Below are 14,961 nucleotides of genomic sequence, written 5' to 3' on the forward strand. Positions count from 1 at the left end.
GTGTGTGAGTGTAAGCAGGTAGTTGTGCCAACATATTTATTTAACAGTTTATGTGTTCCTCTAAATTCCCCCACCTCTGTTATTCTTCTCTGTTATTAATATACTCTTTTAATTAGTTTTTTTTATGAACTCTTGTCAGGGCAGATCTTCCTTATCTAACTTCAGAATTATCTTATCCCTTGATCCTTTAAAGAAGTCCCACTTTGTTAGTTTTAGAATCACATTGTTTCTGTGAAGAATTACCTTGGGATTTTATTGAATTTATCAATTGGTTTAAAATTCTTTTAATTTTTTTATATCAACTTATCTACAAATGATATTAGTTTTCATTCTGTATTCATTCATGTCTTTCAATAGTTTTATAATTCAACATAAAATTATTATATGTCTTTTTTACATATACTCTGGGTACCTTTACCTTTCAGTTGTTGTAGTTGTAAATTTTATCTTTCAAAAATTGTTTTGTCTAGGGGCCTGGGGAGATAGCTCAGTCGGTAGAGTGTTTGCCTTGTAAGCACAAGGCCCTGGGTTCAATCCCCAGCACCCAAAAAAAAAAAAAAAAAATATTGTTTTGTCTAATTGTTGGTATTTGGGAATGCCAGCAACCTTTGTATGTTAATCTTTTATCCAGCAATTTATATTAGTGCTAATAGTTTCCATTTTTTTTTAAATTTTAAGTGCATAGAGTTATCATCTGCTAGTAACTAATTACTCCCCTTCCCTTGCTCAGACTTCATTCCTTCATGTCTTAATGTACTTCCTTAAAAACTATAGGATGATGTTGAGTGGAAATGTTAATACTCTTTTTCCTGATTTTAAATGGAATGCTTTCATATTTCATTAACTATGAAATTTAATACAGGGTTTTGGTACATGTGCCTTGATCAGGTTAATACTTTTAAAAAGTTTTGTTTGCTTAGAACTTTGTTATATTTTAAGTCATAAGTTGATATTAAGTTTTACCAAATTTTCTTCTCTCTGATTTTTAAAATTTTATTAAATTAATTGATTGATTGATATGTTTATTTATTTTGTGGTGCTGGGGATTGAACCCAGGCAAGCACTCTACCAACTGACTTTTTTAAAATAATCAGTTTTTCTCTTTTATTCTATTACTGTGGTCAGTTACATTAAAATAATTTATAATTTTCTAATGGTAAACTACCCTTACACTCCTGAAATAAACCTTTTGTGGTAACAGTGTGGTAAGAGGTAAGGAGGGTACATTTAAACTACTTATTTAGTTTTCATAATTGTTATAGGTCTACTCAAACTTTCTATTTCTGCTTAAATCAGTTTTTATGTCATATTTTTTCTAAGAAATTATCCATTTTTTCTGCTTTTTAAAATGTTTTTGGTATAAACTTGTTTGTGGTGTTAACATTTTATTTAGCACTCTCCCTTTTTTTCTTTTTTTAAAATTTGTTCTTTTTAGTGGTATATAACAGTAGAATGCATTTTGACATATTGTACATGCATGGAGTATAACTTCCTATTCTTGTGGTTGTACATGATATGGAGTTACACTGCTCAGCACTCTCCCTTTCTATTACTAATATAATTTACATTGCATTCTATAATTTTCTTTGATCAGTCTTTGTAGTCTGTATTATTATAAATTATAAAGAACCAACTTTCGTTGTTGCTTTTGGGGTTGGGTTTTGTTCGGGGAGAAGAGGGTGCTGGTGATTGAACCCAGCAGCACTTGAACCCAGCAGCACTTTATCACTGAGGTATATCCCCAGTCCCTTTTTTATTTTTATTTTGAAACAGGGTCTTGCTTAGTTGCAGAGGGGCTGGCCTAGAACTTGTGATCTTCCTTCCTCAGCCGCTCAAGTCTTCCCAAGGGATTACAGACACGCGCCACTTTGCCTGGCTCTCTTCTCTTTTTTTTTAAATCGGTCCTCTCAAGTTTTTTTTTTAAATGAGACTATTTTTCACTTTTTATTTATTTGTTTTTTATTAAGCATTCAGTATTATCCCACCTATTTTCTAAGGCTAAATATTTACCTCAAAAATATTTTTAAAATATTTTAATATTTTAAAATTTCAGTATTTTAAATATTGACATATACCTGTAATCCCAGGTATATGAAATATTGAAGATTTTAAACTGAATGCTCTTGAAATCTCAAAAGCACTTTAAGTCTGCTTAAAACACCTGAAGCAAGGAAACAGAACTATTTTTCAATTAGCTGTCATACAACTGCCTGCTTTTTTTTTCTTCCTTAATATTTTTTTTTTTTTTTGGCGTGTAGTCTTTTTTCCCCTAGTATGTGCTTTTTATTCTTTCTCTTCAACTAGATTATAATACAGGATTCATTTTTACCTTTGTTCTTAAAATTTTTGAGTCCTCTGTGCATTAGAACCTCTATAAATATTGAAAAACTATTTATGATTTAAAATTTTCTTAAAAATATGAAATTCATATAAAATGAGTTTAGTATTTGTTTTTCAGCTATAGAGAATAAAATTTTATTATTCAAATATGACTTTTTCCCTACCCTCCTTTGTATATTTTAATATATAGTGATTTTTATAAGAATAATATGCACACATTAAATAGAATCAGAAAAGATGATTATAAATATTTAGTGATCCATACATTCAGGGGTTATTCTGCTTTGTTTTTGTATTAATCCATGTGATTGGTTATTTACTCCCATGGATTTTTCCTAATTACACAAATTTTAAATGGATTTTTGGAGTTAGGCCATTGTGTTAATGTTTTTGTATTCTGTCATCTTAAGGTCACACTAGAAATAAAGTTGAAGAAGCACTTATTAATGAAGAAGCAATTTTGAACCTCATGGAAAATAGTCAGACTTTTCAGCCGTTGACGCAAAGACTGAGTGAGTCACCAGTTTTCAGTAAGTAATAGTGCTATCATAAATATTCATTATTTTAAATCAGTGAAAGTGAGTTTGGAGGGTGGGATTTTTTTTCTTTGATTTGAAGAGATTAATGTTTTATATTCAGTACTTTTGTACTTCTATGTATAAAAATGAAATTTTGTATTAAATCAAGTAGCTTTGTTTTTTGTTTTTTTGTTTGTTTGTTTGTTTTCTAAATATATTTTTTAATACTATTGTGAAAGGAAATATTTTTAAAAAACCAAAACCAAAACCCTATTTTTAGCTGGGCATGGTGACATATACCTGTAATCCCATAGGCTTAGGAGGCTAAGGCAGGAGGATTGCATGTTCAAATCCAGCCTCAGCCACTTAGCAAGGCCCTAAGAAACTTAGCAAGACCCTGTTTCAAAATAAAAATTAAAAAAAGGCTCGCGAGGTTCCTTAGTGGTTAAGCACCCCTGGGTTCAATCCCTGGTACCAAAAAGCAACCAAAAAATTGTTCTTTGATTGGAGGAAACCATATTACTTCAAGAGGAAAAGGCACTTATTTTTAATTAATATTCTCCAGGAAGTACATTAATAAAACACTGTAATGTTCTTTTTTAGTATCAGAAATCTGACTTGAAATTTCTTTCAAGGTATTAATTTTAGGGCTAGCATAGCATAGGGCACTTATTTCTGAGTGTCTTTTCATTATACTAAATGCATTTTAATTAGCATCATAAACCATTTACACGATTTCTTATTGATAATTTAGTCTAACTTACTGAAATCTTTTGAGGAAATTTACTTAACATTTTATTGCATAAAATGAGATATTATACTTTGTCTTTTATTTTGTTTGTTGTAGTTAATTTTATGCTTCTTCCCTTTTCACTTTCCATTTTTAAATTTTGTAATATCAGATATGAATCTAGCTCCATTAAATGCCCTCTTTGCTATTTACATTTTCATCTGAATGAAACATAAATTGACTGATTATGGATAATAACATTTTTGTACATACTTACAATTCAAAACATTTTGAACAGGGAGCTATTTTCTTTTTTAAATGAGTGATCACTTATATGAGGAAATCATCCTGTTACCACATTAGAAATTTAACTTGAGGTTTACAATTAAAAGTGTTATAATTCTCTGTCTGAATAAATTAATATATATATATACCAAGGTATTTTAAATTATATTCTAGTTTATTTTAAAAAACAGTTAAGAGAGGAACATAGAAAAAGTTAAAGTTAACAAAAGAGAGGCATATCCATATTTCACTACATTAGTCAAAGATATTGTATCATTAGTGGATATGATTCTACCTTGCCTAATGTTATAAAAATGCAATCTCAGTGTTACCAAAGACCTGAGGCTATGAGGTAGAAAAAAATAAATCTAATTATAATTCTTTGGATCATTGCCAAAATGACTTTTGTATGCAAATAATATGCTATTTGGTAGCATGATTGAACCAATATTCTAAATATCAACAAAGGAAATTCAAAACATGATGTTTTAGTAAATGAATATTATATTGCCTCTTTTTACAGAGAAAAGGGTGATGTAATAGATTAGAACAAACATCTGCTTTATTGTCTTTTTTTTTTAATAACTTTATTGAGATGTGATTCATCCTCTCAATGTACAATGTTGTGGTTTTTAATACATTCATGGAGTTGTGTGACCATTCCACAATTCCAGAACATTTTCATCACCCTCAGAAAAACCCTGTACCCATTAGCATTCACACTGTGTTCCTCCTCTCAGCCCCTGGCAAGTATTAATCTATAATCTCTTGTGTTAGATTTATCTAATTGGGGTATTTCATACAAATGGAATTATATTTTTGTATCTTGCTGCTTCCTTTAATATAATATTTTCAAAGTTCGTTCATCTTTTAGCATATGAGTACTTCATTCCTTTTTCCTGCTAAATAATATTCCATCATATAAATAATACAACATTGTGTTTGTCCATTCATCAGTTGATGGATGTTTGGGTTGTTTACACTTTTTTGGATATTATGAATGTTCTGATACTATTCATATACCGATTTTTGTGTGGACACATTTTCAGTTCTATTGAGTACATATGTAGGAGTTGAATTTATGGGTTATATGATATTAAATATAGAGGGAAAAAATAGACTCATTTTCTCCTGTACTTTTACATAATAACAGTGAACATGGAAGACTTCTGTGACCAAGTATGTAGAACGTTTTCCCCACACACAAATGTGTATCAGTTCTGCCATAGACACCATCAGAATGTCTTCTAATTCAATTCAATTCTGACACTAACTGTCTGGTGACAGCATCAGATCTCTCAGGTTGAGGGCTCAATCCCCAAGACCACTTTAAGATTGCTGATCACAAGCCTCAGATTGTTTTACCTGTGCTTCTGACTGACTGACTAACTGACTTTAAATTGGGATTCCTAAAGCCCCTTTGTGGGTTTGATTATGCTAGAACAGCTCATAGAACTCAGGGAAACACGTTGGTTTCTGGGTTATTATAAAGGATTTTACAAAAGATACTGATGAATACAAGATGAAGAGATGGGTGAGGTGAGGTATGAAGGAAGGAAAGGGCACAGAGCTCCCATCCTCTTGTATGTGCCACTCTCCAGAAACTTCTGCATGTTTGGCTATCCAGAAGCACTCAGAACTCAATCTTTCTGGATTTTCGTGGACTTTCTTTGCATGATTGATTGAATTATTGGCTTCTGTTGTTAAGCACAATCTTTACCTCCTCTCCACTCCCATGGAGGTTGAAGGATGGGACTCAAAATCTCCACTCTAATCCTGCCTTGGTCTTTCTGGTGATGAGCATCCATCCCAAAGCTACCTTGGTACTGCCAGCTATTTGTTAACTTACCAGAGCATAATAAAGACATTTATCACTTTGAAGATTACAAGGATTTTGGAAGTGGAAATGGGGACAAAGACCACTATGTGTTTTACAGTATCACATATGGTAACTTTATGTTTAACATTTTGAGGAACTGCCAATGGCTTTATCATTTTACAGTCTGACCAGCAGCATATGAGGGTTCTAGTTTCTTCACAGCCTTGCCAATACTTGCTGTTATGTATCTTTTTTTTATTTTAGCAATCCTAATGTGTATGATGTAGTTTTTATAAAAAATAATAGTAATTATTTTTAAAGCTCTTTGGTATTTTTCAACTACAGATTTCCTTTGATTATTTTGCAAGCTAAATAAAGGTTAAGTGAAGGATAAAAATGTTTTAAATACATAATTTTAAGGAAGTTTTTAGCATTAATTCATATTTTACTCTGTGTTTTACTTTGAGCACTTATGATGGTGTTTTGTTTAGTACTAGTTAGGCTTAAGTAAGAGCCTGGCAGCTTGTTAAAATGGAAATTCCTGTTCACTATCCCCAAAATTGTCAGTAATTGAGGGATGGGGTCTGAGAACCTTCTCTCTAATAAGGTCCCTAAGTTATTTTTATACAAATGACCTAAGGATCACCTTTGATAGGATAGCTACATAAATATCTGAGCCGTAGTTCTAACTACATTCTTTTAGCATGTGCCAGCATTTATGATGCTATTGTTGTTTTATAATTGATCTCAATTATTGGATAATTTAGAAATTTGAAGTTATTTATTGATGGGTTGTTTCATTTGTTTTACAGTGGACAGTAGTCCTGATGAGGCTTTGGTACATCTTCTTGCTGGTTTAGAAAGTGATGGATATCGGGGGGAAAGAAATAGGGTGCTATCACCATGTCACTCTTTTGGAGACACTAAAATTCCCCAAAATAGTGATGATGAAGAAAATGAACCACACATTGAAAAGAGGAAATGGAGCTCAGTTTGGTGATGTCTCAGAGATGGGACAGCAATATTGAAGAACATTGTACCAAAAAGAGGTAATTTTTCAATTATTTTAACAATTTCCTTTTGTCATCATTTCTTTAATTAGAAATTCTTTTTTAAAATTTTTTATAGACTGCATTTTGATTCATTGTATACAAATGGGGTACATCATTTCATTTCTATGATGGTGCACCATGTAGATTCATACCATTCGTGTAATCATACATGTACATAGGGTAATGATGTCTGTCTCATTCCACCATTTTTCATACCCCCAGAAATTATTTCTTGCTGTTATTCATAGTATAAAGTGCTTTATGAACTAAATTGACTTCTTTTAAAGCCTTTAACCCTTTTAAGTAGCGCTTTGGTTTTCATGCAGCAATATTCCAAGAAATAAAGTTTTACTATATTTAAAAAAAATGATTCTAACCTTAAAAAACTGTCCTCTTTTGTATATCATGCCCTCTGAGAGTTGAATTGTTATGAATGTAACAACAATATATGCAGTCAGCTTGAAGACAAGGAATGGTTTTCAAATCTGGTTAGACTGAAGGAGTTAGATACTGAAAATTAAAAGATGAGAAAATCTCAGAAGCAGACATAGTATTATTTTGTTTCTCAAGATAAATAAGATGGCAATGCACTTTTCTAAATCAGACTCCGAGCTTGATTTTTTGAGTCTGCCCCTAAATTGTGTGATCTGTGTGTAGAAAAATTGGCCTTTGAGCCTGAAAGACTAAATATACTTCTCTTTTAAACTTCTATAAGCTATACCAAAGTCTGTGTTTGAAAATTTCAACCCCAGATCCATTTTTGAAAGGGGGAAAAGTAAATCCATACATTCAGTTTATTTGTATGTAAGTATTTTTTCTACCTAATAAATTAAGGCATTTGTATATTTGCCTATATTTATTGTATCTATATTTGTATATAGGTACAATATTATAGTCTTCTCTCCATATCATCTCTACTGTCATAATAGGCATGGTTTATCCCAATTCAGTTTATGCTTATGTGTTAATCGACTGGACCAAGTCTGTGAAAACCATTCTTACTTTGACTTTGGAAAAAAACAAATCTAACATAAATAATATTAGAAAGAAATCAAATAATAGAAGCAGAGTGTCCAGAAAAGAAGATAATTTACTCTATATATTGGACATTATAGTCTGCCCCAAGTTCCTGTAAAAAAAATAAAAATAAAAATAAATTTAAAAAAGGAAAAAAAAATACTGTAAAAAGTAAAGAGAAAGAAAGGGAGAACACTGGAAGGATCCGTGAATACAATTTAAAGAATGTTTAAATAGAGAATATTTGTCTAATTAGAGAAGAATTAGGGACAAGCAATAAACATGTTCATATATTTTGAAAGTTATCATGGGAAAAGGACATAGTCTGGCTTCATACAGCTACAGAGTACAAAGCAGAAATAACGTATGGAAATCGGAAAGGAAGAGCTTATACAATATAGGAATATAATTACTAACAGAGTTAAGAAGAAAGATTTTGTGTAATATAGAAATGTAGTTACTAACCATGATAAGAAGATTGTCCTGTGAGACAGCAAGCACCTTATACAGAAAATGTAAAAGCAGAGATTATATCAGATCTGTTAAAAATGTATTTTTATGTTTTTAATAGATTTATACTACACTTTTTATATTGGGTAAAAAGTTGGACTAGAGATATTTGGGGGCCTCTAATATCTCTCAACTCTTAAGAGAGTGATTTTATGGCAAATGGTGATTTGGAAAAAGCTTAAGGGGAAAAAACTGTTCCATGTATAATAAAGAGATATTGTTTTTAAACTTTTGGGACCAAAGAAAGGAAAAATTGGGTATGGATAGAAAAAAGGTTTGCCCATCCATATAAAAAGGAAACTATCAGATTAGTACCAATATGAAATGAAGTTTCAAGAGACTATGTATTTGTGCTTCAAGGTCCATCTAAAATTTTTAACCAACCCTACTTTGTAGCTTCTGCCAGATTGTACCTTTACTGCTTTCGTGTCCTTCCCTAAGCCTTTTGTTTTGGTTTTTGTTTTGTTTTGTTTCCATTTCAGAATGTAGCAATTGTGTATTTATGGAGGTTTAAAATACACCAGAATGCCCCCTAATTAGAAATTCCTGGGTTCTTACCCAATCTGTTATAAGAATATATCTAAAGATAGGATGAAGGTGAGAATATAAAGAATATGATTAACTATGATAATCCAAGATATTGTGGAGCTGTGAATTCAGAATTATGGTGTCCTCTAGCTCACATGAAAGGAATTGTAAAATCTATTCACAATAACTTTATGGCAAATACAGTAGTGGGACATGTTAATAAAGCAAAATAAATCTTTTATTTGTAAGTTACAAATTTTAGATCTTTTTAATTATTTTACTGTTATAGTCAAATTAGACATATTTTTAGCATCTAAAATGCTCTTTTCTAATGACACACTGACCAGTGTACTTTCATATTCTTTAGGGCACTGTGCAGAAATACACACAGAAATTCAACTGAAGAGGATGATTCATCTTCAGAAGAAGAAATGGAATGGAGTGATAACAGTTTGCTTCTTGCCAATCTTTCTATACCTCAGTTAGATGGAACTGCAGATGAAAATAGTGGTAAGTAATCAAGCCTATGGTGAACATTTGGTTATTTAGGGGCAAAAACATATATTTTATTTTGAACTATAATCACTTTTCCTATATGGTTGATTAAGGGAGGCTATAGTAACGCTGTTATGTTCTGTCCTTCTCCAAGATTTTTTTCTTTTGGAGAAATGTAGATATATAATTCCTATTCATTTTTAGGAAGATATAACATTTATTAATTATTAATTCCAAAATTTGTAAACTTTAATCAGTTTATTACATTAACATTTAAGTAGCAAAAAGAAACCATGATATATACTCAGCTCATTTGAAGTGATAATGCAAACATGCATATTATTTTATGAAAAATTCTAAGTGTGACAATATTTTCCCTTATTCTCTCAAAAGACTCTGAATGCTAATCTTTTTCTGATCAAAAGAATGTGTTTAATGACTAATAATTTTAGCTAGCTATTCATTATTTTTAAGTATCTTGATAGGAATGATCTTTTTGTTGAGATAACCATTTTAGACATACAAATCTAATTTTATATTATTTCTTTGTTGGTGATAGTATCTTGATATCAGAAAATATTTTAAAAATTAAGAGAGCGGAAATGAAATAAATTCTTATTTTCTCTCATTCTAGACAATCCTTTGAATAATGAAAATTCTAGAGCCCACTCCTCTGTGATTGCAACAAGCAAGCTGTCAATAAAACCCTCCATCTTTCACAAAGATGCTGCTACATTAGAACCCCCAACTTCTGCTAAAATTACCTTTCAGTGTAAACACACAAGTGCCCTTTCTTCCCATGTTTTGAACAAGGAAGATATAATCGAAGACCTTTCACAGCCAAACAACATAGAAAAAAACCTAGATAATTCAGTCACTTCTTTTACAACTGAAAGCACTTATTCTATGAAATACTCTGGATCATTAAGCAGTACTGTTCATTTAGAAAATTCTCATAAAGAGAGTGGTAAGAAAGATATTCTCCCAGTTTCTTCCTGTGAAAGTAGTATTTTTGATTATGAAGAAGATATTCCATCTGTTACAAGACAAGTACCAAGTAGAAAGTATACAAACATTAGAAAAATTGAAAAAGATGCACCTTTTATACACGTGAACCGTCACACCAGCGAGAATACATTGAGCAAAAACTCTTTCAACTTTTCTGACTTAAGTCATTCAAAAAATAAATTATGCTCTGAAGGAAATGAAAAAGGAAATAACACAGCTTTGAATAATTTATTCCCTTCATCATTAACTGAAAATTGTGAATTGCTATCATGCTCAGGGGAGAATAGAACTGTGGTTCATTCTCTTGACAGCATTGCTGATGAGAGTGGATTAAATAAACTTAAAATCAGATACGAAGAATTTCAAGAACATAAAACAGAAAAACCAAGTCTCAGCCAACAAGCAGCACATTATATGTTTTTTCCCAGTGTTGTTCTTTCTAATTGTCTCTCTAGACCACAGAAACTATCTCCTGTCACATATAAACTACAACCTGGCAATAAACCATCCCGGTTAAAACTGAATAAAAAGAAACTTATCAGTCATCAGGAGAATTCTACCAAATGTAGTGAGATTGGATCCACAAAAGACAGTTGTATACAAAATAATCCTTATAATAGTAGTCCTGGGAAGGATAATGTATTGGCCAATGATTTGGTTAAAGCTACTCGTGGAGCTTTTGAAAATAAAACACCTACAGATAGTTTTATAGACTGTCACTTTGGAGATGGGTCCTTAGAAAACGAGCAGTCCTTTGGACTATATGGAAATAAATACACACTTAGAGCCAAACGCAAAGTAAATTATGAAACTGAAGACAGTGAGTCAAGTTTTGTAACACACAACTCAAAAGTCAGCCTACCTCATACCATGGAAATTGGTGAAACTTTAGATCGAACTCTCAAATCTCGAAAAAGAAGAAAAATGTCTAAAAAGCTGCCCCCTGTCATCATAAAGTATATTATTATTAATAGATTTAGAGGGAGAAAAAATATGCTTGTAAAGCTAGGAAAAATAGACTCTAAAGAAAAGCAAGTAATATTAACAGAGGAAAAAATGGAACTATATAAGAAACTTGCACCTTTGAAGGATTTTTGGCCAAAAGTTCCTGACTCCCCTGCAACCAAATATCCCATTTATCCACTAACACCAAAGAAGAGTCACAGAAGAAAGTCCAAACATAAGTCTGCTAAAAAAAAAACTGGTAAGCAACAAAGGACAGAAAGTGAAAATATTAAAAGAAGTTTGTCTTTCAGGAAAAAACGGTCACATACTATTCTTTCTCCTCCTTCACCATCTTACAATGCCGAAACTGAAGACTGTGACTTGAATTACAGTGATGTTATGTCTAAACTAGGTTTTCTTTCTGAGAGAAGCACAAGTCCTATAAATTCTTCTCCACCTCGCTGCTGGTCTCCCACAGATCCAAGAGCTGAAGAAATGATAGCTGCTGCAGAAAAAGAAGCAATGCTTTTTAAGGGTCCTAATGCATGTATTAGTAAGACTGTTAATTCTCGTGTAGGAAAAAACAGTCGAGCAAGAGCACAGGTTAAGAAATCAAAAGCAAAGCTTATTAATCCTTCTGTTACTAAGAAAAGGAACAAACGAAATCAGACAAAGAAACTAGTAGATGATGGGAAAAAGAAACCAAGAGCAAAGCAGAAACAAAAAGCAAACGAAAAAGGTACATCAAGAAAGCACATAACACTTAAGGATGAAAAGATCAAATCTCAGCCTAGTTCTGAAGTTAAGTTTGTGCTGAAACACCAGAATACATCTGAGCTCACAAATAGTTCTGGAGACTCTCAAGTACTTTTTAAACAGAAAGAGGTGTCACTAATAGGCTCTGCTATAGATCATTCCCTTTCTACTCTCCAACCCACTGGAATCAATGCACAACAGAAGATATCTAGCTGCTTTGCTTCTTTCTTAGAGAGCAAGAAGTCTACAGATTTCCAAACATTCCCCAGTTCACGAGATGATTTGCACTCACCAGTCGTTTGTAGTTCTATAGGACCTGGAATCTCAAAAATTAATATTCAGAGGTCTCATAATCAAAATGCTATGTTTACTCTAAAGGAATCAGCCTTGATTCAAAAAAATATATTTGACCTTTCCAATCATTTGTCTCAGGTAGCACAGAGTACACAGATACCTTCAGGTATAATGTCTCCAAAGACAGAAGAAAATACAAATATACAGAAAAACTATTTGTCATCTTTTGGAAAGTTAAACGAATATCGTAATTCCTTAGAATCAAAACCAGACCAGGTCTATGCCCCTAATTTTTTGCATTGCAAAGACAGTCAGCAGCAGATCGTGTGCATGGCAGAACAATCAAAGCACAGTGAAACTTGTTCTCCAGGAAATGTGGCTTCAGAGGAAAGCCAAATGCCTACTAATTGCTTTGTAACTTCCTTGAGAAGTCCAATCAAACAAATAGCATGGGAACAGAAACAAAGGGGCTTTATTTTAGACATGTCAAATTTTAAGCCTGAAAGGGTAAAACAGAGGTCACTGTCAGAAGCAATTTCACAAACCAAAGCACTTTCTCAGTGTAAAAGTCAAAATGTTTCAACACCTTCAGCATTTGGTGAAGGACAGTCTGGACTGGCAGTTTTAAAAGAATTGTTACAAAAAAGACAGCAGAAAGCACAAAATGCAAATATTACACAAGACCCATTACCTGCTAAACATCAACCAAACAAAAGTATTTCTGGTTCCCTTGAACAAAACAAAGCAAATAAACGGACACGATCAGTAACGTCGCCAAGAAAACCTCGAACTCCCAGGAGTACAAAATCTAAAGAAAAATCTCCCAGACTTCTAAAAGTCGACTCTCTAAATTTACAAAACTGTGGTCAATTGGATAATTCCCTATCAGATGACAGTCCCATCTTTTTTTCAGATCCAGGCTTTGAAAGTTGTTACTCCCTTGAAGATAGCTTGTCTCCTGAACATAATTATAATTTTGATATTAACACAATAGGTCAAACTGGATTTTGTAGCTTTTATTCTGGAAGTCAGTTTGTCCCAGCTGATCAGAATTTGCCTCAGAAGTTTCTGAGTGATGCTGTTCAGGATCTTTTTCCAGGACAAACTATAGAAAAAAGTGAGTTTTTAAGTCATGACAACCAGAAGTGTGCTGAAGAGAAGCATCATGCCTCAGACTCAGCCTCGTGGATTAGATCTAGTACTTTAAGTCCTGAACTTTTTGAGAAATCACCCACAGATAGCAATGAAAATCATCGCCACAACCAGTGGAAAAACAGCTTTCATCCTCTAACGAATAGAGCTAATTCAATAATAGAATCTTTCTGTGTCCAGAAAGCAGAGGACTGTCTAAATGAAAAATCCAGATTGAATAGGAGTTCAGTAAGCAAAGAAGTGTTTCTTAGCCTCCCACAACCAAGCAATTCAGAATGGATTCAAGGTCACACTAGAAAAGAAATGAGACAGTCTCTTGATTCCGTCAATACCTCTTTCACTACAATACTATCCTCCCCTGATGGTGAACTTATGGATGCAGCCTCTGAAGATTTAGAATTGTATGTTTCAAGAAACAATGAAATGTTGACACCAACACCTGATAGTTCACCACGATCTACCAGTTCTCTCTTACAATCTAAAAATGGCAGTTTTACCCCTCGAACTGCTCACATTCTGAAACCACTTATGTCCCCACCAAGTAGAGAGGAAATTGTGGCAACTTTGTTGGATCATGATCTTTCAGAAACTATTTACCAGGAACCATTTTGCAGTAATCCTTCTGATGTACCAGAAAAACCCAGGTAATTAAAATTTTTTTCCTCTTTGGATCACTTTGAATAATTATTTGATATATAATATTTTATACAGTTTTGTCTCCAATACTATATTGATAGGTATCATTGTGAAAATTAGAAGTTTCAGTTCATGAATAATTGATCCTGTTGCTTTGGGACATGGCTAGGCAGCATATTATGGTGGGAGGACATGGTAGAGCAGAATTGCTCACCTCGTGACCAGGAAGGAAAAGAAGGGAAGAGGAATAAACGGTGACCCCACAGTCCCCTTCAAGAGCACACCTCTCTAATGACCTAAAGATTTCCCACTGGGTCCCACTTATCAAAGTTTTCACCGCCTCCCAATATTGCCAAGTTCTTTGGGTTACACTGAAGATCCAAATCATAGCAATGAACATACATATTGTTAGATAAGTACTCATATTTAACATACATATTATTACGTAAGTACTCTTATGATAATTAAAGGTTATTTTAAATTGTATCTGTTATAAACCACTACCTTTTCATGTGGTTCCAGTATCTTGAGTCTTATTTTTAGTTTATACAATTACAGTTGTAGATGGACTTTGGTTCCTCTTATCTCTTCTTTCTTTTAAGTCTTTTCAGGAAAGTGATTGACAAATAGCAAATAGATGAATAATTAACAGCGGTTGAGGTTTTATCCTCTACCTCCTTTATCACTAAGTTAGGGAATATCTGATAAGAGGTAAATTGGATTGCCTTGCAAGCACAAGGCCCTGGGTTCAATCCCCAGTACCGCAAAAAAAAAAAAAAAGAGCTAAATTGGAGAAAGTGACTTAATCCGGAGGTTTAAATGATAGTTCTTGATCCTGCCTCAGTAGCTATACTTAACCATTTGCAGAGAGGCAGT

At 32.8% G+C, this 14,961-nt stretch overlaps 1 protein-coding gene across 1 annotated transcript in view; it reads left to right on the forward strand.

Annotated features, from left to right (window-relative positions):
- Positions 1 to 14,961, forward strand: part of Rev3l (REV3 like, DNA directed polymerase zeta catalytic subunit) — a 178,255-nt gene that overhangs the window by 86,811 nt on the left and 76,483 nt on the right. The window contains 5 exon segments of the mRNA XM_047559512.1: positions 2,751 to 2,870; positions 6,505 to 6,660; positions 6,663 to 6,741; positions 9,167 to 9,309; positions 9,929 to 14,093. Coding sequence (XP_047415468.1) covers positions 2,751 to 2,870; positions 6,505 to 6,660; positions 6,663 to 6,741; positions 9,167 to 9,309; positions 9,929 to 14,093 — 4,663 coding nt within the window.

This window comes from Sciurus carolinensis, chromosome 7, assembly GCF_902686445.1.
Source record: "Sciurus carolinensis chromosome 7, mSciCar1.2, whole genome shotgun sequence".
NCBI classification, from domain to species: domain Eukaryota; kingdom Metazoa; phylum Chordata; class Mammalia; order Rodentia; family Sciuridae; genus Sciurus; species Sciurus carolinensis.